At 35.5% G+C, this 27,591-nt stretch overlaps 4 protein-coding genes and 1 long non-coding RNA gene across 5 annotated transcripts in view; 2 read left to right on the plus strand and 3 right to left on the minus strand.

Moving 5' to 3' along the window:
* Positions 1-2,550: 2,550 nt before the first annotated feature.
* On the minus strand, positions 2,551-3,815 carry LOC107101215. The gene is made up of 3 exons (XR_001482069.1): positions 3,629-3,815; positions 3,448-3,522; positions 2,551-3,336 (listed from the first exon to the last, which is right to left on the minus strand). It is a non-coding gene; the product is annotated as an uncharacterized LOC107101215 (long non-coding RNA).
* Positions 3,816-6,210: 2,395 nt separating this feature from the next.
* rexo4 (REX4 homolog, 3'-5' exonuclease) lies at positions 6,211-14,132 on the minus strand. The gene is made up of 8 exons (XM_015400033.1): positions 13,765-14,132; positions 13,376-13,686; positions 11,807-11,956; positions 8,864-9,057; positions 8,674-8,762; positions 7,272-7,346; positions 7,091-7,165; positions 6,211-6,979 (listed from the first exon to the last, which is right to left on the minus strand). The coding sequence occupies exons 1-8, from the start codon at positions 13,957-13,959 to the stop codon at positions 6,857-6,859; spliced, it is 1,212 nt and encodes a 403-aa protein (XP_015255519.1). The 5' UTR covers positions 13,960-14,132; the 3' UTR covers positions 6,211-6,856.
* A 259-nt stretch (positions 14,133-14,391) lies between these two features.
* On the plus strand, positions 14,392-18,711 carry pigp (phosphatidylinositol glycan anchor biosynthesis class P). The gene is made up of 5 exons (XM_015400055.1): positions 14,392-14,525; positions 14,678-14,762; positions 16,179-16,251; positions 16,343-16,461; positions 16,663-18,711. Exons 2-5 carry the CDS (start codon positions 14,681-14,683, stop codon positions 16,776-16,778), a joined length of 390 nt encoding a protein of 129 aa, XP_015255541.1. The 5' UTR covers positions 14,392-14,525; positions 14,678-14,680; the 3' UTR covers positions 16,779-18,711.
* Positions 18,712-18,955: 244 nt separating this feature from the next.
* Positions 18,956-23,733, plus strand: LOC107101228 (putative nuclease HARBI1). Its single transcript, XM_015400054.1, has 2 exons — positions 18,956-19,742; positions 23,095-23,733. The coding sequence occupies exons 1-2, from the start codon at positions 19,058-19,060 to the stop codon at positions 23,475-23,477; spliced, it is 1,068 nt and encodes a 355-aa protein (XP_015255540.1). The 5' UTR covers positions 18,956-19,057; the 3' UTR covers positions 23,478-23,733.
* Positions 23,734-24,702: 969 nt separating this feature from the next.
* Positions 24,703-27,591, minus strand: part of LOC107101220 (receptor-type tyrosine-protein phosphatase H-like) — an 11,713-nt gene continuing 8,824 nt past the window's right edge. Inside the window, exons 12-14 of the mRNA XM_015400038.1 lie at positions 26,532-26,692; positions 25,669-25,804; positions 24,703-25,053 (exon numbers count right to left, since the gene is read on the minus strand). Of these exons, the coding sequence (XP_015255524.1) occupies positions 24,928-25,053; positions 25,669-25,804; positions 26,532-26,692 (423 nt within the window). The 3' untranslated portion in view covers positions 24,703-24,927. The remainder of the gene's footprint in view (positions 25,054-25,668; positions 25,805-26,531; positions 26,693-27,591) is intronic.

Below are 27,591 nucleotides of genomic sequence, written 5' to 3' on the forward strand. Positions count from 1 at the left end.
AAAAGTCTAAGCTCAAGTATTTTGGAAAACTTGCTTCCTTTGAACTAAAGCATATTTAGATTTAATAAAAATGTAAGGACATAAGACAGACATTATTCTGAGAACCATACTTTTCAATGTCATTAAGAGCCAAAAGCTTTTTAGACAAATAGTTTTATCTTTTGGATGCAACATTGAGCAGTAATATGAAAACTCTGATAAAAGTTTTATTAATTCAAATAAATTTCCCCCCAAAATTCAAGCTGCTCTGATGTTAAATGTTAGGTCTGTTTGCTACTCTATAACCCAAATATTCTCTAAGTCAGATCAGGCCAATCAAACAGTAATACCATGGTCAATAAAGCAGGTGTTGGTAATTTAGCACTTTGTTCTAGGTCCTATAAGATGATGAAATCAGTATCTCCAGGGAGCTTGGAGCAGATTGTCGTCATGACTTCAGATTTAATTAAATGAAGTGAACCAGCAGCATCAGATGACTCCAAACCATCACTCCATAGTTACCGATGAACAGCTGGGATTGTGCATCTCTAAACTCTTCCTTCAGGCTATATGAAATGTATTTTTGACCATTGAGCAACAGTCCAGTCATTTTGCTCTTAGCCCAGCTAAAATTTGTTTAAAGTTGTGTTTGATTCAGAAGAGGCCTACTATGAGGAGACAGTTGTAGTACAAGTCATGGGTAGGTCTGTATTTGGTGAACGTTTGTATACATACATATATTAATATTTAAATTGGTGACTCCAAGTTCTGACGAGCAACTCCTGAATGTGTTTTCCAACAAGATCCTTCCAGGGCTGCGGTTATCCTTTTCTACCAAAACTTCTTCTTCCACTCAGCTATCCATTATTGTACCTGCATACAGCTTCTTTATTCAGGACTTTTTGTGGTTTACCCTTAAGCAGACTTTATACAACTGAATAAAAATGAAAACTGTGGTAACAATCTTCGGACCAAAGGAGAGATCCAGAGTTAGCTCACAGCTTCAGCTACTACAGCTAGAAACCACTGATTATGGCTGAAATCTTGGTGTCATGATGGACTCAGACCTAAACTTTCAGAGGCACATCAAGACAGTTACTAAGTCCGCCTTTTATCACCTGAAAAACATCTCCAGGATCAAAGGACTAATGTCTAAGCAGGATCTAGAAAAACTAATTGATGCATCTATCTTTAGTAGAATTGATTACCACAACAGTGTTTTCACAGGTGTGCCTAGAGTTCATCAGACAGCTGCATCCAAAATCCAGCTGCACATGTTCTCACTAGAACTAAGAACATAGAGCACATCCGCCCAGTTCTGAAGTCCTTCCACTGTCCCCCAGTAGCTCAGAGAATAGACTTTAAAATCCTCCTGTTGGTCTATAAATCACTGAATGGATCAAATCTCAATACATAACAGATTTGTTGTCAGTGTATCAACCTCCCAGACCACTCAGGTCTTCTAATTTCAGCCCGCTCTGTTCACCCAGAACTAGAACCAAACATAGAGAAGCAGCATATAGTTCCTATGCTCCACTGATCTGGAGCAAACTCCCAGAAAACTGTAAAAGTGCTGACAGCCTGAGTTCTTTAAAGTCAAAAGTTTAAAAACCCATTTATTTAGAGCTGTCTTTGATTGTGGAGGTTAAAGTGATAACTGAGGTATTCCAAAAAAAAGTTAAACAATCCACTAGACTTTGTTTTCCATATTTGAAGACGTTTCACTTCCCAAAATGTCAGAATTGGCGTGGAGTTCCAAGCTTTATAAAGTAGCCCAAACAAAGGCTTGTTTTGGCTTAGAAAACACGCAAACTGAACAGGAGAACATGGCCGCCCCTTTAGGAATGCAAGGTCATTCCCATTCCTAAAGGGAAGTCAGGTCATTGTTAGCCTGCAAAACCTGATACTGGTCTAACAAAGATGATTCCTATATTCTGCTTGTTTCCAAAGCAATTTCTTATACTCGCACATTATTCCAGGGGTGTCTTTCCCAAAATGGAATGCAATATATTGGTGAAGATTATCAGTCATCCAAGTCCTCAAACTTGGAAAACGTCCAAAAGTCCAGTGGATTGTTTTGTTTTTACTTATTTGGAAAGACTATGAACTGAATGAGTGAGAATCCTCACCAGCAATTGATGTATTAACAGTTTAAGGTTGGGGTCCAATTGTTTTATGTGTTTTACACGTTTTTGATCCTCGTTTTTATTTTTCTTCCACTATCAAATTCATGTAAAGCACTTTGAATTGTCCATGTACTGAATTGTGCTAAAAAAATAAACTTGTCTTCCTTTATTTTGACATAACATTTCTGTCATTTATAATTTATCTAATTTTTTTTTTCATAAATTGGGGTATATGTAGTAATAATGAGGAATAAAATGCATGGGTTATATCTGTAATGATTCTAGATATAAGCTTCACTTTGTAATTTAATAAAGCTGTTGTGTATCAACTTTTGAAAGCAAATAACATTTTATTTAAAAAGAAACTCTTCTGTGGTTTCTTTTTAGTGATGTTTTATTCAGGTTTGTTTAATTTCAAATATTAAAACAAAACCATTACACATAAAGAAGTCCTTGATAGACATCTGATTTCTTTTAAAAAACAGTCTTAAAAGGGAAAATATACACAACCAACATGATTGTGGAAAGATCTAAAGAGAAAGATAAGGAATATTTAGAAATATGAATCTCACTGTGAGGAACAACATGCTGGAAAAATATTTAAACAAGAAAAAATATTGAAATATGATTTTTCTTTCAAAAAAGAAGTGACATCTTATTGGACACATCTTTACTAAAGACTTTAATAATGATGGGGTTGCTGTAAGAAATGAAGTTTCAAAGAACCCTTGGACATTTTAGACACCATTTAAAGGGAAATCTTTGAAAATAATCTGTAACGCAGACTTAATGTGAGACCATTTCAATCTACTGGAGTTAAAGGAGAGATAGCTGAGAAACATATCAGGCCTAAAGCTAAACAGTCTCAACCCAAAAACTCTTCTGGAACATTTTGACTTCCATTGAACTGAGTCGCCAACAAAAAGTTTTTTGTTTTTCTTTCACAACCATCAGTAATGTTTGGCTCAGACACGTGTTTTCTCAATAGTTGGCCAAGAAGGCCACTGGATTCTCTTCTTTATGAAAACAAGTCCAGATTGATTCCAGCTGCTCTGATTCTGGGGATGTTGTTCTCCTCCATGTTGGTTTTGTTATCCTGGTGTCGTTCTTATCTCGGTTTCCTCTTTTTTTTCTCCCCTGAATCTTTGCTTTTCTTACCAGCTTTAATCTCTGCTTCCCACTGTTTTCTCACTAGTGTATACAGCCTCATGGTGGCCTGTGCATCTTGGACCTGATAACACAGGAAGCGCTTATTGAAAATATTTGAAAACAATTAATTTAGCTTTTAATTTGCATATTACTTAAAATATTACAGTAAATGCTTCATTCACTGATTACTTACAGATGAGTGTTCCCCCTGCTGAACCTTTACATTGAGGACTTCTTTGCAGAGGACTTTCAAAGAGGGGCGACAACTCTAAAAAATAGAGATTCATGAGTTTGTTTTCACATCTTTACAGTGCTTGAAACTTTAAATGATTCATAAATGTCTGACATCAAGATTTCATGTTTTTTTTTTTTACCTTGGCAATCCTTCGGAAAGGTTTATATTTCTGGGTGTCCCTGATTTTCTTCTTTGGATGATCCAGGAGCAGAATCTGAAACCATTTTCTGAGGTTAAAACATTGTTTAAACCTGATTTGTAACTGTTCCTAGTTGTTTTTAGCTAAGAAAATACAAAACTATTCACACTCCTGTAAATGTTTTCCCAGTTTACCACCTCACAACCCTAAACTTCACGTATCAAGCTTCAGTCCTCAAGACCCAGTGTCCTGCAACTGAAAGAGGCATCTCTGATCAACATGCCTAAATCATACAATAAGATCATAAGCAGAACTCGAAAGTGTCTATGAGGTAATTCTGTCAGTTGCATTGAACAAGAGACATGTCCAAAAGGTGCAGAATACTGGTCATCAAAGACTGCAGTTGACCCACCTACCATGGACTAATGCAAAGTAATAAATAATGATGAAAAGGATGGAAAATGTAACCATTTTCAACTTTTAATTAGGATTGGAAAGGTTGGCTACAGGTTCGTATTCAACCAAATTTACTTTAATGCCCCTAAATACCATCTACGCAACCATTTGCCTTCAGTAACCACCTATTTACTAAATACAGCTCAGCAGTCTGGTATAAATTCAGCCTTTCTGTGAGAGTTTCAGAAGATTGATAGTGAANTATAATATACAAGTTTCACTTTTTAAATGGAATTACTGAAATCAATCTACTTTTTCATGATATTCTAATTTTATGACCAGCACCTGTACATATATTAATATGTATGTATACAAGTTCTGACCACAAACTGAATGTGCTTTCCATCAAGATCCTTCCAGGGCTGCGGTTATCCTTTTCTACCAAAATTTCTTCCTCCACTCAACTTTCCTTTATTATACCTGCATACAGCTTCTTTAGTCAGGACTTTTTGTGTTTTATCCTTGCTGTTAAGCAGTCTTACAAAAACTGAGGTAATAATCTTCAGACCAAAGGAGAGATCCAGAGTTATCTCACAGCTTCAGCTATTACAGCTAGAAATCACTGATTATGCCTGAAATCTTGGGTGTCATGATGGACTCAGACCTAAACCTTCAGAGGCACATCAAGACAGTTACTAAGTCATTCTCTTTATCACCTAGAAAACATCTCCAGGATCAAAGGACTAATGTCTAAGCCGGATCTAGAAAAACTAATCGATGCATCTATCTTTAGTAGAATTGATTACCACAACAGTGTTTTCACAGGTGTGCCTAAAGAATTCATCAGACAGCTGCATCCAAAATGCAGCTGCCCATGTTCTCACTAGAACTAAGAACATAGAGCACATCCGCCCAGTTCTGAAGTCCTTCCACTGTCCCCCAGTAGCTCAGAGAATAGACTTTAAAATCCTCCTGTTGGTCTATAAATCACTGAATGGATCAAATCTCAATACATAACAGATTTGTTGTCAGTGTATCAACCTCCCAGACCACTCAGGTTTTCTAATTTCAGCCCGCTCTGTTCACCCAGAACTAGAACCAAACAGAGAAGCAGCATATAGTTCCTATGCTCCACTGATCTGGAGCAAACTCCCAGAAAACTGTAAAAGTGCTGACAGCCTGAGTTCTTTAAAGTCAAAAGTTTAAAAACCCATTTATTTAGAGCTGTCTTTGATTGTGGAGGTTAAAGTGATAACTGAGGTATTCCAAAAAAAAGTTAAACAATCCACTAGACTTTGTTTTCCATATTTGAAGACGTTTCACTTCCCAAAATGTCAGAATTGGCATGGAGTTCCAAGCTTTATAAAGTAGCCCAAACAAAGGCTTGTTTTGGCTTAGAAAACACGCAAACTGAACAGGAGAACATGGCCGCCCCTTTAGGAATGCAAGGTCATTCCCATTCCTAAAGGGAAGTCAGGTCATTGTTAGCCTGCAAAACCTGATACTGGTCTAACAAAGATGATTCCTATATTCTGCTTGTTTCCAAAGCAATTTCTTATACTCGCACATTATTCCAGGGGTGTCTTTCCCAAAATGGAATGCAATATATTGGTGAAGATTATCAGTCATCCAAGTCCTCAAACTTGGAAAACGTCCAAAAGTCCAGTGGATTGTTTTGTTTTTACTTATTTGGAAAGACTATGAACTGAATGAGTGAGAATCCTCACCAGCAATTGATGTATTAACAGTTTAAGGTTGGGGTCCAATTGTTTTATGTGTTTTACACGTTTTTGATCCTCGTTTTTATTTTTCTTCCACTATCAAATTCATGTAAAGCACTTTGAATTGTCCATGTACTGAATTGTGCTAAAAAAATAAACTTGTCTTCCTTTATTTTGACATAACATTTCTGTCATTTATAATTTATCTAATTTTTTTTTTCATAAATTGGGGTATATGTAGTAATAATGAGGAATAAAATGCATGGGTTATATCTGTAATGATTCTAGATATAAGCTTCACTTTGTAATTTAATAAAGCTGTTGTGTATCAACTTTTGAAAGCAAATAACATTTTATTTAAAAAGAAACTCTTCTGTGGTTTCTTTTAAGTGATGTTTTATTCAGGTTTGTTTAATTTCAAATATTAAAACAAAACCATTACACATAAAGAAGTCCTTGATAGACATCTGATTTCTTTTAAAAAACAGTCTTAAAAGGGAAAATATACACAACCAACATGATTGTGGAAAGATCTAAAGAGAAAGATAAGGAATATTTAGAAATATGAATCTCACTGTGAGGAACAACATGCTGGAAAAATATTTAAACAAGAAAAAATATTGAAATATGATTTTTCTTTCAAAAAAGAAGTGACATCTTATTGGACACATCTTTACTAAAGACTTTAATAATGATGGGGTTGCTGTAAGAAATGAAGTTTCAAAGAACCCTTGGACATTTTAGACACCATTTAAAGGGAAATCTTTGAAAATAATCTGTAACGCAGACTTAATGTGAGACCATTTCAATCTACTGGAGTTAAAGGAGAGATAGCTGAGAAACATATCAGGCCTAAAGCTAAACAGTCTCAACCCAAAAACTCTTCTGGAACATTTTGACTTCCATTGAACTGAGTCGCCAACAAAAAGTTTTTTGTTTTTCTTTCACAACCATCAGTAATGTTTGGCTCAGACACATGTTTTCTCAATAGTTGGCCAAGAAGGCCACTGGATTCTCTTCTTTATGAAAACAAGTCCAGATTGATTCCAGCTGCTCTGATTCTGGGGATGTTGTTCTCCTCCATGTTGGTTTTGTTATCCTGGTGTCGTTCTTATCTCGGTTTCCTCTTTTTTTTCTCCCCTGAATCTTTGCTTTTCTTACCAGCTTTAATCTCTGCTTCCCACTGTTTTCTCACTAGTGTATACAGCCTCATGGTGGCCTGTGCATCTTGGACCTGATAACACAGGAAGCGCTTATTGAAAATATTTGAAAACAATTAATTTAGCTTTTAATTTGCATATTACTTAAAATATTACAGTAAATGCTTCATTCACTGATTACTTACAGATGAGTGTTCCCCCTGCTGAACCTTTACATTGAGGACTTCTTTGCAGAGGACTTTCAAAGAGGGGCGACAACTCTAAAAAATAGAGATTCATGAGTTTGTTTTCACATCTTTACAGTGCTTGAAACTTTAAATGATTCATAAATGTCTGACATCAAGATTTCATGTTTTTTTTTTTTACCTTGGCAATCCTTCGGAAAGGTTTATATTTCTGGGTGTCCCTGATTTTCTTCTTTGGATGATCCAGGAGCAGAATCTGAAACCATTTTCTGAGGTTAAAACATTGTTTAAACCTGATTTGTACGTGTTCCTAGTTGTTTTTAGCTAAGAAAATACAAAACTATTCACACTCCTGTAAATGTTTTCCCAGTTTACCACCTCACAACCCTAAACTTCACGTATCAAGCTTCAGTCCTCAAGACCCAGTGTCCTGCAACTGAAAGAGGCATCTCTGATCAACATGCCTAAATCATACAATAATGTCATAAGCAGAACTCGAAAGTGTCTATGAGGTAATTCTGTCAGTTGCGTTGAACAAGGGACATGTCCAAAAGGTGCAGAATACTGGTCATCAAAGACTGCAGTTGACCCACCTACCATGGACTAATGCAAAGTAATAAATAATGATGAAAAGGATGGAAAATGTAACCATTTTCAACTTTTAATTAGGATTGGAAAGGTTGGCTACAGGTTCGTATTCAACCAAATTTACTTTAATGCCCCTAAATACCATCTACGCAACCATTTGCCTTCAGTAACCACCTATTTACTAAATACAGCTCAGCAGTCTGGTATAAATTCAGCCTTTCTGTGAGAGTTTCAGAAGATTGATAGTGAACATTAGAAAACAAACAGCATGATTAAAACCAAATAACACAATAGAATGACAGGTCAGAGAGGGATTAAAGAAGGGTTTATAACAAGGATAGGTTACTAAAACAAGATCCAAAGATTTAAACATCTCTCTAAGTTAACTTTTATGAAAGAGAGGTAAGAAGAAACCCATTTTATAAAGAAAAAAAAAGTAGTTCTGTGTGCCAAATGCCATGACTGAGACACAGTAAATATGTGGACATGGAGGACTTTGTTCTACTGAGCTAAAAACAAAGGTGATTGTCTTTTCCTGCATGCTTAATAAACTCAGAGTTACATAGTGGTGGCAGCATCATGCTGTGGGGTTGCATTTCTTTAGCAGGAAAGCAAAACTGATTAGAGTGGGTGTGGAGATGTGAATAGTTACTGTAAAAACAAAACAACCCTAAAAGAAAACCCACTGAGAAGCTGCAAGAAGCAATTGAACAATACTTAGGATTAAAGTTTAGTCATGTTAGAATAGCATGAAAGTTGAAATCCCAGCTTGAAATCCCAGATGCTCTTCATCCCACTTGATTGAGCTTGAGCTCAGCTGACTCAGGGAGGCTCAAATACATAAACATATATGATTTGGTTCACATCTCTATTTGGACATTTCCTCCAATGGAAAAATCATACACTACATAAAGCCAGCATAAAACCCTAGTAAAATACAAAAATGAATAAAGTGCGAGGCAGCTTAGGTATAAATACTTTAAAATACACTGTACCTTTAAATCATTATGTATGGCGTGTCCAACCACTATTCTCCCCTGCAGGATGTCAGCGACCTCTCTCTGTACAGTCTGGATATCCTCACCTGAGGTGAAATGGACAAAGACGATAAATACAGTCACACTCAAAGAAGCGCTAGCTATTTTACCCTCAATCAAGTTTTAATCAGCTCAGGTAGCGTCTTACCATCTTCGATATCCTCCGGTCTGATACCGCTGACGGCTGTTCTGTAGTCAGTCACTTTTTCTGTTGGTTTTACATATTTGTCATAGATGCATTTTCCAAACTTGTTCACAAGAGAAACTCGGGCCAGGATGCTTTCCTCGCCTGCAGGACCAACTCCCACCATCTCGCAATCAATGGCCACCACTTTGGTTATGCTATGAGGAAGAAGAGCAACCAGGGTCAAGAAACAAGTGACTACCCCGGAAAGAAGTGCAGAACCATCCCTAATCTGAGTAAAGGAACCTGAGGATGTTTATTGGTCATGTTGTATGAAAAACAAATATACCATAACATAAACATGAAATCATCTAAATTCAAATGTACTAACTCAGAAGATCTATAAGCTTTTTTTAGTTCATCCACAACATATATACTTAGAGTAAACAATTTCAGCCTTTGCTCCAAAACAATTCTACGATCTTATTTAAGGATCAACTGGTGCTCTGCTGCTGCCATGTCAGGTGCATGAGGGGTTTAAACAAGTGTTTCAAAGCTGGATTTGGTAATAATCTAGTGGGAGATGGAAATACTGTACAACAGGAAAAACTTTATCAATAAAAAGCATGTCGACTGCAACATGGACAAAAGATTGATCAATTTAACTTTATCTGTTAAGTTAGAGGAAACTAAGGGTGGGCATTTATCATTATCATGAAGTTTCTGGTCAAACGATAAGTTAAAATCAATGATGATTACAAATCCCAGAAACTGGATGAATTGTCAGAAAGTTTTACTATTTTCCTTCTTTTTCTTTGATTTTTTTAATTGCAGCATTGAAACACTTAAATAGTATGATTAAATGTGTTAGTACAAGACGTATAGTAAAAAAATATTTTTTATGTAAGGTGTGAGGAAAAAGAAATTATTATTTGTGAGTATTATTTGTGATTGTGCGGTTATAATTGCTGAGGTAGGCAGTCGCAGCTACCCGAGAAAGACTACGAAGGAGTAGTGCTTTTTTTATTGTAATTTTTATTGATAACATAATATCAATATTGTGTTAAAATTTTAAGTGCATATTGCTCAGCCTTAGCAGAAAAACACAGGAACAGTTGAAATGCTGTTTGTTTGTTTTTTTAATTTGCTGGTCATTATGTTTTGGCCAATTGCTATTATTTTTCTGCTATAAAGGCCAGAACACACCGAATCTTATTTTGTGTCTAATCCAACAAAAAAGGTTGGGCGTTTAGCGCTCATTAAAAGTCAATGGGGATGATCACACCCAACACGATTTTCTGCAGGGGTCTTGCGTAGCTTCGACTAGGATAGACCCCAGGTCTACTTTAGTTTAAATACCAAGTAAAACCGATCTGCTTTGGGGGGCAAACACAAAATAAAATCTGTTAATTACACGGGGAAAGGGCATGTTTGCACATTGTGTATATAGCAAGCGGGACAGACTCATGCAAAAACAATCAATGAAATATGAAAAAATAGAATAATTTACCCATGAAAGGTGGACAGAAAACGGATAAAATAGTGATCCTATTTGAGCCCTGCAAAAGCTACAAGGGACAGAAAGTGCAGTTTATCACACTCCTGGTGGGCAGAAAATGGATATAACAAATAGTGTTCCGCTTTGAGCCTCATAAAAAAGAAAAAAACAAAAACAAAGAGGAGCAGACAGTGCAGGTATACAAAATGCATCACTCTCCCCTCTTTATGAAAAAAAACTTCACACATCTCTCTCTGAGAATCACCTCACACTGCCTCAGTCAGACTATTACTTTGCTTTTATTTTCTTCAAACGTAGTTCTCATGTCTCTAAAATAGGCCTATAAAAATTCTCTATCTGTTCTGGTTTTAAGAGATAATGCACAGACTCGTTAAGTGGGGCTTTGCTTTATACCTGCGCTGCTGAATTTTTATTTATTCATTTAAATAACTTTTTATAATCTGTCCAAGTCAAATGCGGGGAAATTGTTTCAATTTGTGTATAGCACATAGAAGTGGGAAAAAAATCTGCACACATCAGTCCACCCTGCCTAGTCAGAGCCTCTCTATATGCAGTCAGTGTTACATGGAAAAAACATCGGACCAGAGATTAAAAAGCCATATGCAACCAGTGTGTTTAGGCCTTAAGACAAAATGTGTCCTTAAATAACATATTTTGTTTATTTTTTAGAAATCTTTATTAAACCTGGAATTCATATATTTTAAAGTATATCGTAATAGGACATTAATAAGAATTGGACACCCAGCAATTGGAAAGAATCAGATAAATAAACTTGTCACATTTCTCCTTTATTATACATTATTGTTCAGATTATATTCTTTTATGAGCTATAAAAGTATATACTTATGTCTCATGCAATTTTTTTATGTTTGAAGTATACATACATTAAACTATACTTTATTATTATTATCCAAATATTGAACTGCTTTTTGTTGTCCTCAGGGTTTTTTGTTTTGTTGCTTCTAGTCAAAAGTCTACCAGGAGAGGGCGCTGTTCGTGCGGTCACACGCAGTAATTATGACTTGACATTGAACACTGACACAGCCTTTGCCCAACTTCTCAAAATAAACAAATATATATATTAAATCATTGAATGTTTATACTTCCCTGTTCAGTGCTAGAATCATGTCCTAACTGTGAGCAAATCCTATAGGAACAACTTTTCAGCTTTTTACTATTTTAACAATTCCAAAGTAAAGAAAAGAAATGTTTAGAGAAAATGTTAAATTAAAATACCACACTAGTATCAATACTAATAAAAATAACAATGGAAAAAAACACACATTTTTTCTGAATCACTTTTTGGTATTTAACACTTCAATCAAATATAAAAATGTCTGAAATTCTATTATTTCAATGTAATAAAGTAAATTTTAAAGAAGAAACATTTTTTTGCTTTTTAGGATGAGAGCATTGCTATAAATAAAATAGGCTGTTCCGTTACTTACCCATCAAATGACTTATCCTTCACCAAAGCATTATCTGTTTCTTTGCTTCTGCTGTGGATCCCCTGTTTCTTCCTCATGATCTCTGCTGCTTCTGCTCCCATTGTTTCCTCAATATCATCAGGGTCCACATCATCAAACCAAAGGTCTTCCCTGAAGCGGAAAAAAAAGACTTGTTAGGTCATTTCTATACATGCTGCAGTCTGACCCGTACTGAACAGAATAAATATTTAAAACCTGTCTTTGGCAAGCATTTCAACTTTTAAAGAAAAGATGCAGAACTGAGCCCCTGTTATTCAAGCAACTCTAGTTCTTTCTACTTTTAGCCGTTTTTTCCCCAATTACCACACAGCATGAAAAGTTTAACAGAATTCAGTTAGAGGAATTAAACATTTCAAACTAGGGCTGCAAATAACGATTGTTTTGTAAATCGATGAATCTGTAAAAATGTTTTGATTAATCAATAAAAAATTGGATAGCAAAGTTTCACTAGAGAAGATTTTTTTACAGAATTAAACCAAGTGAAACTAAGACTTTTCCACTGGTGAGTCCTGTATAGATTATGTTGAAATACTTTTTTTTTTTTTTTATCTAAAATGCCAAATATTTTTAGTTTTGGTATAACTACTGCTCTAGGTTGGTTGCTCTTTCAGCTAAATTCATGTTTTACAGCCTCTATACTCCAGTTAACGATTAATCAATTACTAAATTAGTTGAGGATTATTTTAATAATCAGTTCATCATGATCAATAAGATTAATTGTTTCAGTCCTAATTTAATCTGACATGAGAAATTCACTTAAAAAATATCAAGAATTCAGATTTAGGATTGTAGGTTAAATGCATTACTAAATCTGATGACAAGCTTTATTTGCAGAAGCCTAATCTGACCGAAAGATGTTTGATAATTACTGTTCTATTTGAACAAAATCACCACTAAACAGTTGTTTCCAACTTTTTGACATTTTTCAAATGCTTTTTATCACCTTACAGTGTAGCAGTGGGGATCATTGCTTTTTCACAAATCCCTCCTTAGTCTCAAGATAAATCCACCTGGCAAAGACTCCATTATGACTTGATGCTTTACATCTGTGTACAACAGAATTTTGTATTTTATGTCTCCTTAGTATAGTTACCCCTTATTTTTAATTAATAGAGTTTAGGTTAAATGCATTATTTGAGCTCCTCTATTTCATATAATGCCTTTTTATTAGCTCCCAAAGTTAGATCCTTTTACTGATGGCTTTGTTACACCCCTGCTGTGGTGCACTATGGTGTAACTCCTGTTTATTTAATGCTTAAGGTTTTAATTGCTCCCAGAAGGGTTTGTTGCTGGAAAAAAAATATACTGATGTCATGTTTCCATAAAAATAAACGTGGGTCTCAATCCAGCATACAGGCTAAAATAGATGGGAACATGTGTGACATTATATTTATATCCCTTGGAAAATAAGATTGCTATTAAAAAGTTATTTCAAAGTCTAACTGCCTAAAAAAAATTATTACTTTTCTGGCATTCTTGAGGTACTGAAAAACCCAAATCAGATCAGCATGCAGGTATCAGTATACATACTCTGTAGGTTTCCTCCCTTCAACCAAAGATGTGTCATTCTTCTTCTTTTTAGCTGCCTGCTCACTGTTTGGTTTTTCTTTGACCTTTTTCCTTTTTGGAGCAGTGGAATGCTGAGAGTCAGAGGATGCAGGGTGTTTCATCTTTGCCTCCTTTGAAGCAGCAGGAACCATGTTCAGCTTCCCTTTTCTCCCACAGTCTTTCTGGCTTAGAGTAGCACTGTTCGTAGAAGTATTTTTAAAATCTTTTTCTGGATTTTTCGTTGTGATGACGCCATTGTGGTGAGTTTTCTCCGTCTGACTACTCTTGAGGATCTGTGGAGAAGTTAGAAAGATATTACAACAAAAAAAATCCTGAAAACCCTTGTGCATTAATCTACACCAGCGACCAACCTGCTGTAATGATTTCCAGTTGGCGGAGATCTGTTGAGGCTCTTGTGGAGGGACAGGTTTTTCTTGATGCTTCTTTGGAGTCGTTGTCTTGTCAGATTTCTGCTTAAGATTGTGTTTAATCCAAAACTTCTTCCTTTTATCTTTAGCGGTGGTTTTAGCGTCGGGATGCGCTGTCTTCGCCTTTGCTTTGGTCATTCTGCTTTAGAAAGTAGAGAATAACCTTGTCTGGTCATTAATATCTTCTGGGGGCAAATTTACAGTAAACGGAACCGTAAAACAAAAACAAATCCCCTAAAATGTTCTTAAACAGCCCATAAACTTGATCACCGTGGGCTTTCAGAAGCCATGCTGCATTGTATTTCTCCACTGTGCAATAGCTAAATACGTCCGCTGAAACAACACCTCTAAAATTTACAGCAGCAGCCCGACTAAACTATGCCGCAAAATTGTCTTATTTTTTAACTTTAACAAACTTTAACAATAACTAAGTCTCTAATAAGTTACATATTTTATTGTTGAAACGTTAGTTTTTATTTAGATAATTTCAGGGTAGGAACCTTTAACGGAATTAGATTTCGCTCCGAGCTCGTTTCTGGTACGGACTGACGTCACTGTTGTTAACCGACGTCGTTGCGGGGTAGTGTGATGGTGGAAGTCTTCGGGGTTTACTTTGTGTTTAAACCATTGCTTCCCTTTGCTTATTCTTTAAAGTATTTAATTTTTTTATTTACTTAAGGTGCGGACTCATTTTTTCGGCTCAGGTAATTTGGAAAAAGCTGTTTTTGGAAGTATTGTAGAAAATATGAGTGTTGTGAGTTAGCTTGTTGATAAAGAAATACCTCATATAGTTGTGTTATAGTTTCTGTCGTTGTGTTTCACCTACTCTTTCTTTTGTTTCTTTTTTTGGTTTTAGATCATGGTGGAAAACTCTCCGTCTCCTCTTCCTGAGAGAGCCATCTATGGCTTTGTTCTCTTTCTGGGGTCTCAGTTTGGTTTCTGTAAGTCAGTCCCTCATTTTGAGAGCTTTAATCATTCCACTTCCTGAAAAAATGAAAATGATTGAATTCATTATATAAAATGTATAGTTTAAATACCTTATTTTGTGCTAAGTAGTTTTAATTATATTAAATTAATTATATTCTCTGTTATAAAGTTCAAACTGATCACTGTTTTAATGACATAAATTTTGACAGCTGCTAAATGAATCATGTTCAACCTCTGAATAGAATTAGATTTCAAATTTTTACTACGTTTTTATTTTCCCTCAAGGTTTGATAGTAGCCATGGCTAGTAGCCTGTATTAAGGTACATAGTGTTTTTTGTTTTGTTTTGTTTTTTTCACTCTAGCCTCGCATATAATGGAAATCTCATTACGATCTTCAGCCAATTGGTAGTTCTTTAAATGAACTTCGTGGTGGATAATAGAAGCATCAAACAGACTAAAACCACTACATAACAAAAGGACGTTAAAATGGTCTTGGTTATGAAAAAAATTCTAAAAAACTAAAATAAAAAAAACTAAAGAAACACTTTTTAGTTGTTCATCTTTTAAATTTTTCTCTGTAGGTTCTTCACTGTGGAAAATTCTAAGATTTAAACCACTTATAGTACCCTAGGAGATTTATTTTTCATTGTCTTTTTTAATAAAAAGTATTAAGTCAATAAATAGTACGTTTTTAAAAAGCCATAGTAATGTGGATCAAATGAAATATTACAAAACATCAGAGCAAGAGAGAATTTGTTTTAGTCGCTTTCCTGTTTCATTAAATAAATGTGAAAATAACATAACTTTTATTCATTGTTCCTACATGTTTTGACGAATCACATGATTTACACCCAGGATTTAAACTCAATTATTAGTTATGGAAATGTCCATTTTCCAAGTCCTGAAATAAACCAGAATATTTAATCGTTTATTGGTCACACTGATTAAACATTTCAGCAAATGTACTAGATTTAACCATAAGGGTATTTTTCAGCTGGAGGTGGGAAACATGGAGGTTTCTCACCAGCAATGATATTAAAATAAAATTTGGTTGTTGCAGTGATGGCTGCGATGATCTGTTTTGTTTTATTATTCTGTGCTGTTGAAGCTCTGTCTTTTGCCTTGTAATTGGCACACAAAATTTTCGAAACTACCCAAGGTAGCATTAGTACTATTTGTTACACACGCCTAAATTATTATATCTAATTAACCAAAAAAATATGACAAATAGGGACCTTATGAGACCAAAATGTGATTGAACCTATTATTTTTGCTTTTATCTTATGACAATGAAAAGTAAATACATTTTCTATTTATTTGAAAGACCAGGTTAATGGCATTAAAAGAGCTGGATAATTGTAGTATTAGGAGTTAATACATACATGTGACTGAGAGTGATATTTCTAACATTTTTGTCCTCTTTCTGTAGTTTTGTACTGCCTGTGGGCATATATACCAGAGGAATGGCTTCATTCAGTAGGACTCACCTACTGGCCTCAGAAGTAAGTTACATATCTTATATTATTTCACCAGCTGTCTTCATGCTGTAAATGTTATGACGTTGATCATCATGAAACGTTTGTCCTTGTTCAGATATTGGGCTCTTGCGATGCCAATCTACCTCCTGGTTGCATTAATGGTCTTTGTGGTTGTGTTATTCGGGATCAACATGAACAACACAGCTCCACTGGACTCTGTGGACAACATCACAGGTGAGGTTTCATCCTACTGTTGCTACTGTTTATATTTTCCCCTACCTCTGGTGAAATAGAAATAGGTTTTTTCTAAAAGTGAAATGAGGCTATGAACATTTTGTTTCTGAAAAATCTTGATCTTTAATATAAAACAAATTGAGATCTCACCTGGCAAAAAATGCCTTCAAGATATTGCTAAACATTTTCTTTCTTTCACAGACGTATTTGCACAAGGTCAGAGGTCAGACTGCTACCGAAAAGGAGGAATACCCAGACTGAAGGACGTTTCCATTAGTGAAGTCAACAAAATGTTCTATTTATCTTCTGATAGGTGACAAACACAGACTGTACAGGGCCATCGCTGCTTCAGAAAACTGAATTGGGTTTCATTTGGTATAGATTGTTGTTTTTATCTGCACTCCAAGTTTACAGCTGTTTTAAAATCTGTTCTTTTATAGAACAGTTTGTCCCTGAAATGCAAAGTTTTGTTATTAATTTAAGTTTTTTGTTTTTTTTAACTATCCAGTGTAGTAAAGTATGGATGTAAGTTTGCAGTAAATACAATTTTTCAGAGCCGTTCTAAAGAAAAAAAAATCATTAATTGAATTTTGATATGTAAACAGTGCAGCATAATAATCTCTAAGTGATCAGTTTGTGAAATGGATAGTATTAAACATAATCCGTACTAATAAAGGCATCCAGCTTGTAAGTATGAATGCATAACATATTTAGAACTCTCTACAGAAAAGTTACACTTCTATATTATTTATAAGTGAGGATGATAACAGTTGTTTGAATGCTGAAGGAAGAGGGATTATTCTTAGGTTATGGTAGCTATTATTTATTTTTGAATACTTGATTTATGTGTCACTTTGTTAAAGGGTTTATCATACCCTTGTGCGCTTTACTGTCATTAAAGTTAACGGTTAATAAGATTTTTTTTTTCATCAGAAGAAAATGAGTTTGTTGAATAAAGGCGGAAATATAAAATTATATATATTTCAGGTATAAGTGAATTGGGTTTTGTATTATACAATGTTGTGGTTTATTAAGTTAATTCTGTGCAGATTCATCCAGTTATTTGAGGACTGGTATGGGTTTGTTAAAAAACACATTAAAGCTTGCTAGCTGACAGATTGCAAAACTTTATTTGAAGGTGTGATAATTTTATGTTAAACATTATTAGAATTAGGAGAGACTACAGACTGATGCAGCAAATAGTCTTTGGGATCACATGTGATCTCTGTATGGTGTTACCCAGAGAAAACACACTGTAGATGGCTCATTCAATTAACATCCATAGGTATGTACTAAATCAAGAGAACAACTTTTTTAAGATGTTTTGTTTGCATATATTTGAATGGAAATGTACCAAAACATCTAATTTGCTCAATTACCGAGTCATATAAAAGAAGTGTAAACATGCTAGTAAAGGCTTGTTTAGTATAAAAAGAAGAAAGATGTGTTTTTTTTGTTTGTTTTTAAACTTGGCCAGAACATTAGGGGAGCTTTTATAAACCAAGCCTGTGTTTACATAGGATTGTAAACTGTCCTGCAGAAACGTTGGTTGGATCGAGGGGAAAAAAAGAGTAATATTAAACAGTTTAATGTTTTTCAACTTATATGACACTGATTTTAGTAGATTAAATGATTGGTATCTAGGACAAAATTAATTCAGATGAGGATGTTTCTATTTCGACAAGTTAATTAAGTTTAATACTTTAAACTGTCTAATTCTCATGATTGGGTTTTATTATCGAAATGGATCGTGTTTCTCACTCAAAGCTAGAAGACAATTGGTAGCAGCAACATTCCTGCCCCTTTTGGATTATGGAGATGTTTTATCTATGAATGCTTCAACCAAATGTCTGAAATCATTGAATACTGTTTATCATTGTGCTTTAAGGTTTATAACTGGTAGTAGACGTTTGATACATCCTTGTGATTTGTATGCAAAAGCTGATTGGCCGCCTTTAAGTGTTCGGGGAAACAATCATTTGATAATCCTAATATATAAATCTCTCCTTGGACTAACACCAACATACTTATACTCTCTTTTGCATAAATCTAGTACTTCACATTTTTTACGCTCCAATGTCTTTATTCTTCTACATGTTCGAACTGATAAAGGAAAGAAGTGTGTTGGCTCCTACAGCGTGGAATCAGCTCCAGTCTGAGCTCAAGATGTCAGACACTATTTTATTAGACTTATTTCAAATGGTTCTTAAAAATAGACAACACGCTTCTATGAAACAATGTCACTGCTTTTAAATTGTTTTTGTTTTATATTTGTGCGTATGTATTCATTGATTTTTTTTGTAACCAGGTTGCAGTGTATTGCAGATCTCTGCCCAGGCCCCCCTTGAAAATGAGATCCAGATCTCAACGGTGTTTACCTGGTTAAATAAAGAGGAAAAAAATATATTAACATTTGAGAGAAACACTGAATGACCAGTAGAGGGAGCCAAAGTGCTGTTTTTAGAGCTTCCAGACATTGGATTGTTAGAAGAAGAGTATTATTTTGGTTAGCTCCTAGCATGGTAGCCATTGTGTAGAATACATGTTTTTTTTTTTTTTATAATTAATTTATTAGTTTGTCAGACCAAAGACGGACATGGCCTTCCCGGCGCCAATATGGCTGGCAGTTCAGGAGGAGCTGCTGGGAAGCATCGAGCCTGAGGAGGACTACGGATCCCGGAGCTGCTTCGACGGTTTCACGGACGAAGCTTTGTTTGAGACCTTCCACCTCTCCAGACCCTGCATCGCTTTCATCACAGAAGCCGTCCGCGTTCGCCTCAAGTCGGCCGCCTTTAAAAGGAGTCCGCTGCCCGCGGATGTAATGCTCATGGCAGCGCTGAACTACTACGCTCACGGCCTGTTCACCCCAGCCGTGCAGCAAAAGGTTCCTCCTGTCAGCCTCACCGCCGCACTCAGCGCCGTCTCCGGCGTCATTGCAGGAATGTCCGATGTTTTCATCTCCTTCCCGCTGACCGTTGAAGCCAGAAGCAGGACCGCGTCCAAGATACAGGAGCTGTGCGGGATTTCCGACGTCCTGGGAGTCCTGGCCCCAGCGCACTTTAAGATCAGAGCCTCTCCCTACGACAAACCATCGTTCAAGTCTTTTATTAACGTCATGGGTTACACATCGGTGGTGAGCCAGTTCATCTGCGACTGTGAGGGCAACATCCTGAGCGTGGAAAAATGCTGCGTGGGCAGCACGTTTGAACAGGAGTTATGGGACTCCTCGTTTAAAGGGAGGGAGGTGGAGGAAGATCTTCATGGAGCATTTTGGTTTATTGGTGAGAAATCAAAGTCAGATGGCCTCATTAACAGGAAACACTACCTGGAAATGCAAAATTTCAAAACAAGAGTGTTATTGGAGGACAAAACCAGACCTTATTGCTATTAAACGATTAAAAGGATTTGTATTGCAAAATGTTGAGGTTAATTTATGTAAAAAAAAAAAGTCTTTTGACCTAATAAGTTGAAAAAAAGGAAGAAAAAAAAGTGCAATTTGGGAAAAACCCTTACAAAGAGAAAAACACATTTCTTACAACATAACCCTCAGAATATTTATACTAAAACAGGAAGTTTGTTGTTTTACTTTTTGAGTTTATTTTTTAAATTAAATATTTTTTTGTTTTTGCTCAGTGAAACAGTGGGTAGCGCTGCTGCCTTCCAGCAAGAAGGTTCCGGGTTCGATTCCCGGCCTGGGGTCTTTCTGCATGGAGTTTGCATGTTGTCCCTGATCATGCGTGGGTTCTCTCTGGGTACTCCGGCTTCCTCCCATAGTCCAAAAACATGACTGTTATGTCATTTGGCTTCTCTAAATTTTCCTCAGGTGTGTGTTTGTGTGAATCTTTTTTTTTTTTTTTNAAACCCTTACAAAGAGAAAAACACATTTCTTACAACATAACCCTCAGAATATTTATACTAAAACAGGAAGTTTGTTGTTTTACTTTTTGAGTTTACTTTTTAAATTAAATTTTTTTTTTTTGCTCAGTGAAACAGCGGGTAGCACTGCTGCCTTCCAGCAAGAAGGTTCCGGGTTCGATTCCCGACCTGGGGTCTTTCTGCATGGAGTTTGTATGTTCTCCCTGAGCATGCGTGGGTTCTCTCTGGGTACTCCGGCTTCCTCCCATAGTCCAAAAACATGACTGTTATGTTATTTGGCTTCTCTAAATTTTCCTTAGGTGTGTGTTTGTGTGAATCTTTTTTTTTTTTCTTTTCTCTGGGTTGCCCTGCGATGGACTGGGGACATGTCCAGGGTGGACCCCGCTTCTCGCTCATAGACAGCTGGAGATAGGCACCAGCCCCCCTCGCGACCCCAACTGGAATTTAACATGACAGAAAATGGATGGATGCATTTTTTTTTTCATTTTTTAATTAGCTTTTTAACTTCTTTTTTTATAGGTTCATTAAGTTTCTAACTTGATTTATTAAACTTTAGATATCATACACAGTAGATCCAATCCAATCCGCTTTAATTATATAACACATTTAACAACAGAAAAAGTTTCCAATGTGCTGTACATAACAAATAATAAAAAGCAACACAACAATGCAACAATAAATAAACAAAAAAGGACCCAAATGACCACACAAACTACACGTTGTTAAAAGCCAAAGAGTAAAAGTGGGTCTTAGATCACTGGTGTTATTCTGTGAAACAGTTACACTCAGGTTTACGACAGAGCTGCACCCTGCAGACTGCATTTTGCCTCAGAGTGCTGCTTATGTACCAGAAATGGTAACTTTTGGACACAAAATTGTCAACAGCTCTACAAAAATTATAGGCTGAAATGAGTTTACTACATCCTCCAATTATATATCAGTTCATCATGGTGAGCTAATTATTATTCTGAAGAAGAAAACCCATATATTAGAAATACATTACCATTGAAAAAAAGGAGTTCAGGTATTTACTAACGCATATAAACATGTTTGATAGTATTTCCTAAATGTTCATAGAGTCCAAACTAAAGCCAAAGAAATGCTCTGCCACCACCATGCTTGTTAATTAATGACTTTTTAGTGCTGATCTCAGTTTGTTCCCTAAAAGCTGCACATTATAATAAATCTCAGTTCTCATCATTGCAGCTTTTAAAATTAATTTTGCAGTTATGTGTGCCACTAATATTTTGCAATACTTTTGCATTTATGACAGTTCCTCTTTTATTTCAGTGTATATTTAGCTTGTTCACTCACTTGATGTCCACAACACAGTGATTATCGTGTACATTAAATAATGTTTTTTTTCAATATATGTTTGAAAAAATATCATTTTGATTAAATCAACTTTTAGGAGCTTAAAAGTTTAGCATTTGTGCATTAAGTAGGGCTGGATGATTAACTGATTATTCAAATTCTTTTAGCTTCATAGCTCAGGGTGACATCAGTTCATCCCCTTTTTGTCCTTAAATGTACTTATAACTGATAAACTAGCTGACTATGTAACGCCACTAACTGCAAACATTTAGTTATATTTTCATTGCTTGTTGCAAAGAATTGTTTAGAAGGCGTTTTTTACCGCTTGAATGTATTTGACCTTTAAATAAGGTCACCTCCAAAAGAAATAATTGAATTAAAAGCTAACTTTTAAAAAGTAATGCATGTTATTATTCATTTTATTACAAAGCTAAAGGGAGAAAAAAAATGTGTGCTTGGATCTTTAAAGCACATTGCCCAGCCATATCGGTAACAGCTGAGCACATTATATGGCTGAGATTAGAGGGCTAAATTAAATTATGGTTATGGGAAAAATAAAAAAATAAAAGCCTTGATGGTAATACGGTCATAGAAGAAGGTATTCCCACTCTTGATTTAATGACTTAAAGACACACCTTCAGCACCAATGACCGTTTATGACTTGTGTATCTCACTTTCTTTACACCTCTGAGCAGGAAATCTGACTCACCTTTATACCTTTGAGCCAGCTTTCTAAGTGAGCACAGCTGCTTTTAAGTCAGGTTTAAATCTGGACTTTCATTGAGTTAGAACAAAACCTTTTTTTTTGTAGATTTATTTCCGCTCAGTGTTTGGGATTATTGCTACACTGCAAAAACTATCTCAAAATGAGTAAAAATGTCTTAAACTAAGGGTATTTCCCCTTAATTTGAGCCGGTAAATAAGATGATTTGCCAATGGAATTAGTATTTTTACTCTTAAAATAAGGTATCTAGATATTATACACTTGAAATAAGACAATGCAATTGTTTTTTCTTATTTTAAGTGTAAATTGGCTTGTTCTATTGGCAAAGTGTCTCACTTAAATCCTTAATTCAAGAAAAAATGCACTTATTTAAAGAAAAAATAACTTATTTAGATTTCATTTTTTTGCAGTGTATGTCAATGGCCCAGTTTAAGCGACCGTGTGACTGACGAAGGAAGTCATGGTAGACCTCAACTGCAGGGTGACAAAGAACCGAGCTCAGTTTATCAGTGGTGCACCACAGTGTTTGACATTAAGCAAGATGTTTTTCCCTTAGTTGTCTCATATTTCCGTGGGACATTGTTCTAGTGGTTTTCTGGTTCTTTTATGTACGGTACGTCATCCAAGTGTGACTTTGCATAAAGGTCGACTTTATCAAAAAGTCCTTAGATGTAATAGTTCTATTACTAAATTAATTTTCTCTCTTGTCTACTGTGAAGGTGGAAAAGGCTACAAGCTAAGCAAACATGTCTTGACTCCTGTGTCGGAGCCGATGAGCATCAGGGAAGTCCGTTTCAACGAGGCCCATGCAAAGATGGACAAAGTCATGCAGAAGATGCTGTGTTCCATGAAGACGCGTTTCAGGTGTCTGCAGCAGCTTGGCTTTGCTGAGGAAACCTCTTTGAACAAGAAGTCGAACATTATAAAGGCGTGCAGCGTGCTGCACAACATCGCTAAAAAGTTCTCAGTTCCTCTTCCACCTGCCGCCGGAAAGGAAGAGCTTCCATATCCAGGCAAGCCGTATTCAGCTCCAATGGAGATCAACCATGAGGCACTAAGAGCCCGACAGGAACTGATTGACAGAAACTTCCCCAACTGTTAAGGGTGATTTTGCACCAACCATCTAAAAGAGGATGTGTAAGATTGTTATCTGCCGTGCAAGCAAGCAGAAACAGGACATATTTAATGCATTTTCTCTTATCTGGAGTTATTTTTATATGTAATTCTACTTTGTTTTTAAATGGCTGAGAAGGGTGTGTATCCTCTCCACAGGAAAAAAATACAAGGTCGGTTTTTTTTGCCTTTTGACATCACTAAAGACAATAAATTGTTTTCATGTATTTATACAACATCCACTAACTTGTCTTTTTTTGTAAAAAAAAAAAAAAAATGAAAGACTTAAATAAGTAACATTTTATACATCAATTAGTTGTTAAAAAAAAAAAGAGACGCCCAATGAACCAACATTACAGAAAAGTCTCTACCTCTGCCAAGAAAGTTATGTTTTTTGGAGAGTTTGTTTGTGTAGAAGGTAACTTGAAATGAAAAGTTATGGACGGATTTTAATGAAACTTTTATAAGATGTCCCTTATACCAAGAAACAATCCATTGATAATGATCCAAATCATAATCTGGTTGCAGGAATTTTTAAAAGACTCTAAAATTGTGAGGTGGGGATATTTGGCGGAACAAGTAGTTCCCCACTAAACCAGACGGTGTTAGCGGTGACTATTGACAGATTCAGCATCAAGTAATTATTAGTTATTATTTTTACTGCAGACAAATATAAAGAAAAGAGAACATTGTTTGTTTGTTAGCAGGATTGATTGAAAACTTATGAATGGATTTTTTTTTTCCTGAAATGTGCCTCCAATAAATCATTTGAATTTTGTAATAATCCAGATCTTGTGCAAGTTTTTTCTGTAGGTTTTAAGACACAAAAAGGGGAAAAATGTCTGGTGCTTTTCTAGTTTCACTGTGAGTTGGGATATTTAGCAATCTACATAATTCTGTGACTTCCACCTTAACCAGGGTTCCTTCTCTGTGGTTGTTTTTTTCTCTGACAGTTGGCATAGTGTTAAACATATCAATATGAATTAAAACCTTTTTTACAGTCTAGTAGTCTACTTAAAAAACATAAAACATTTCAGATTTTAAAGAGACAGTGTCCCTAACAACATCCTCAGCACTCGACTTTATTCTCCCCAAGAAACGTGAAAATTTTTTGAAAATAGAAGGTTTTATTTCTTTGTACAAATTACAACTTTGTACTTTAACAACTCTATAATTTTAGCACAGTTTTAAATATTTTCTGCTCATTTGCGGGTATAATTATAATAATTATAATAATAGAATAATAACAGCTGGCAGATGAGACAAGCCATAATTTAAATTATAAAAGCATTCTTTCACAATAAAAATATTCATATTATATTGAATATTATATTGAATATACATATTCAATATATATCAGTACCATTACTCTAACATTATTAGTTTGTCATTAAGTGCAATGAATCCTAGTGCAGGGCTGGGAGTTGATTCATCTTTTGTCAACGTAAATTTTTGAGAGCGGTGGTGTTGACATATATATGGTCGTTCTCATATACGTTCTCCTCCTGCGTCTCAGGAAGCTGCAGGCTGTCCATGATGCACTGGTGCAGGAAGACATACTGGGACTGAAAAAAGGACATTTAGAAAAGGTTTTAAACGTTTCAAATGCAGATTTTTTTGCAGATTTTTTCCTCACATATACACAGCAAAAAAAAAAAAAAAAAGTAATTTTTTTCTTAATTTAATTGCATTTTTCTTAAATTGAGGAGGTAAGTGAGATGCTTTACCAATGGAACAAGACAATTTATATTTAAAATAAAAAAAACTGTTGCATCGTATTGTATATTCCCTAATTATCTTATTTTAAGAAGAAAAAAAACAATTCCATTGGCAGATCATGTTATTCACCTACAGTACTCAAATTAAGGGTAAATACCCTTATAATAGAAACTTTTAGTTATTTCTAAATCGTTTTTGCAGTGTACAGAATTTAAGACGTAAGGAGGATTTAAGCCAACCCTTTTTACAGAAATGTCACATTTCAGACAAAAAAAAAAGGCTCTGAGGCTCACTTTTATTTGACCTAGTGAAAAGTTTATGCAATACTTATGCACTTCAGTTAAGCTGTAGAGTTTTTACTCTGTTTTATTGTAAAAACTGAATACAAATAGGCATGAAGGCGTAAATACATATAGAAAACAATTTGGAACAAACAGCTAGTTGACAAGCGTTAGCTTTACCTCTGTCTGCACCATATGTGATCGATGCCGCCTCATCTTTTCAACAAAGCCTTTGATGCCAACCTTCTCTTCTCGCTGAAGCTGCTGAAGCAGAACGTCCAGGGCGATAATGGTGCCCGTCCTCCCTACGCCAGCACTGGGAGAAAGGCAAGACAACATTGCATAAATGTTGTATTGAAATAGTCCCTATTGCTTTTATTGTAATCTAATCTCATTTAAGCATGAGCTCTTTCTGTATTAAACACAAAGAAAATATGATCAATAAAAGGAAAAAACATGCAAACACCTTAGAAATGCTTTTTCCATATTTCCATATTTCCATATTTCATCAGACAAATTCTTTAAAAATAATTTGTGTCTTATTTCCCCTATACTAGGCTTCCTCTGCTGAATATTAATCGACCATAAGAGTAAAATGATGCAGACCAGTAACACTTTAATGGCTATCTCTGCTGTTTATATATATCTGCAGATGTGGCCTGTTGTTTATGTAAAATTCTTCTTTTTTTACTCATTCTGTTTTGTTTATTTTCAGCCGGCAAAGCTAGTGTCAGAAAGTTACTCTTAACTGCAGTCAACTGTAGCGCTACACGTGAACTTCCATAGTATGACTAAAAATCTTGGTCCATGTTTGATTTTTTTCCAGTTCCTTTTTTCACTCAAAATAAATCTGCAAGTATTGCAGGTTTCAAGTTCATGCTATTTCTCTTTTATTTACTCTATCTTCAGCTCCCAATTTTAATGTATCAGTCATGAAAAACTAATTCAAAGTTGTCAGCATTTATATCTAGATTGGTTCACCTAAAATAATATGTTACTACAACCGATTTATGTATTTTAAGACCTTGTTTATTTTGTTGTACCTGCAGTGAACCACAGTTGGTGCTTTACTCCCTTCACTTTCTATGTGCTGTCTCATGAGTCTCCTGAAACGGATCAGCACTTCTGTGCTCGTAGGTACCCCATGGTCAGGCCAGGCAGTGAAGTGGAAGTGTTTCACTGTACGTTGCTCTGGGTCGTTACTCTGCATTAAAAGGGTTAAACACAGTTAAAATGTTAAAAATAGCTCCATATCTCTTCTATAGCCAAAAGAAATTCCTAATTCCCATGTAAACATTGTACAAAGCAGCACGTAAGAATGTGAGGAATAGTTCATGGTGGTTTCGGTGGGGAGGTAATAAGCAGTCGACATCTTATCTGGAGAATGAAGCAATCTAAGCAACTCCGTTTGGAGAAGTGGGAGAAAAACCCTGGAGCTGAACTGACACTTTTTCATTCTCAAAAAGTGGAAAAATAATTCCATGCTTCCAAACTTATTCTGAAGACTGTTGGTCTAGAAAATACTTTCTAAGATAAAAAATTACTTAAATCCCCAAAAGTAATGCTCATTTAAGTTTAAAGGGATATCTATGGATTCTTGAAGCAGGGTTCTGTTAAAGAAGTCAGGCGTACATGGCTGATTATAGATCAGTAACTGTACTAACAGCAATCCTTTGTGAAATATGCGCTGAGAAGGGAACCTTACTAATTTCTAAGCCAGTAGCTGACTCTGGTTGAATATAAATGTCTTCTAAGTAAATTGTTGCAGCCTGAAAGCCTATTTTTATTTCAGATGTTTTACATCTTTTTTGCTCTATTTATTAGTGAAGTGCTTTTGTGTGTATTGCCTATAGCAAGACCACAAAACTGGGTGTAAGACAATGAGCATGCATGCAGTGATTTAACATGGAAGCAGTGCCCAACACATGTGCAACAAAAATTGAGGAAAAGTCAAAGTCCAAGAGTAAAAAAGCACAAAAAAAAATGTTGGTCACCAAGAGGTATGAGACACTGTGCAGCATGTTTTAGGTGCTCCCTACCTCCATGCAACTGAGTTAAATAAATGGCTGATTTATTTAACTCAACTATTTAATCTAGCAGCGC

The sequence above is a fragment of the Cyprinodon variegatus genome, unplaced genomic scaffold (genome assembly GCF_000732505.1).
Source record: "Cyprinodon variegatus isolate N-32 unplaced genomic scaffold, C_variegatus-1.0 Scaffold1066, whole genome shotgun sequence".
NCBI lineage: Eukaryota > Metazoa > Chordata > Actinopteri > Cyprinodontiformes > Cyprinodontidae > Cyprinodon > Cyprinodon variegatus.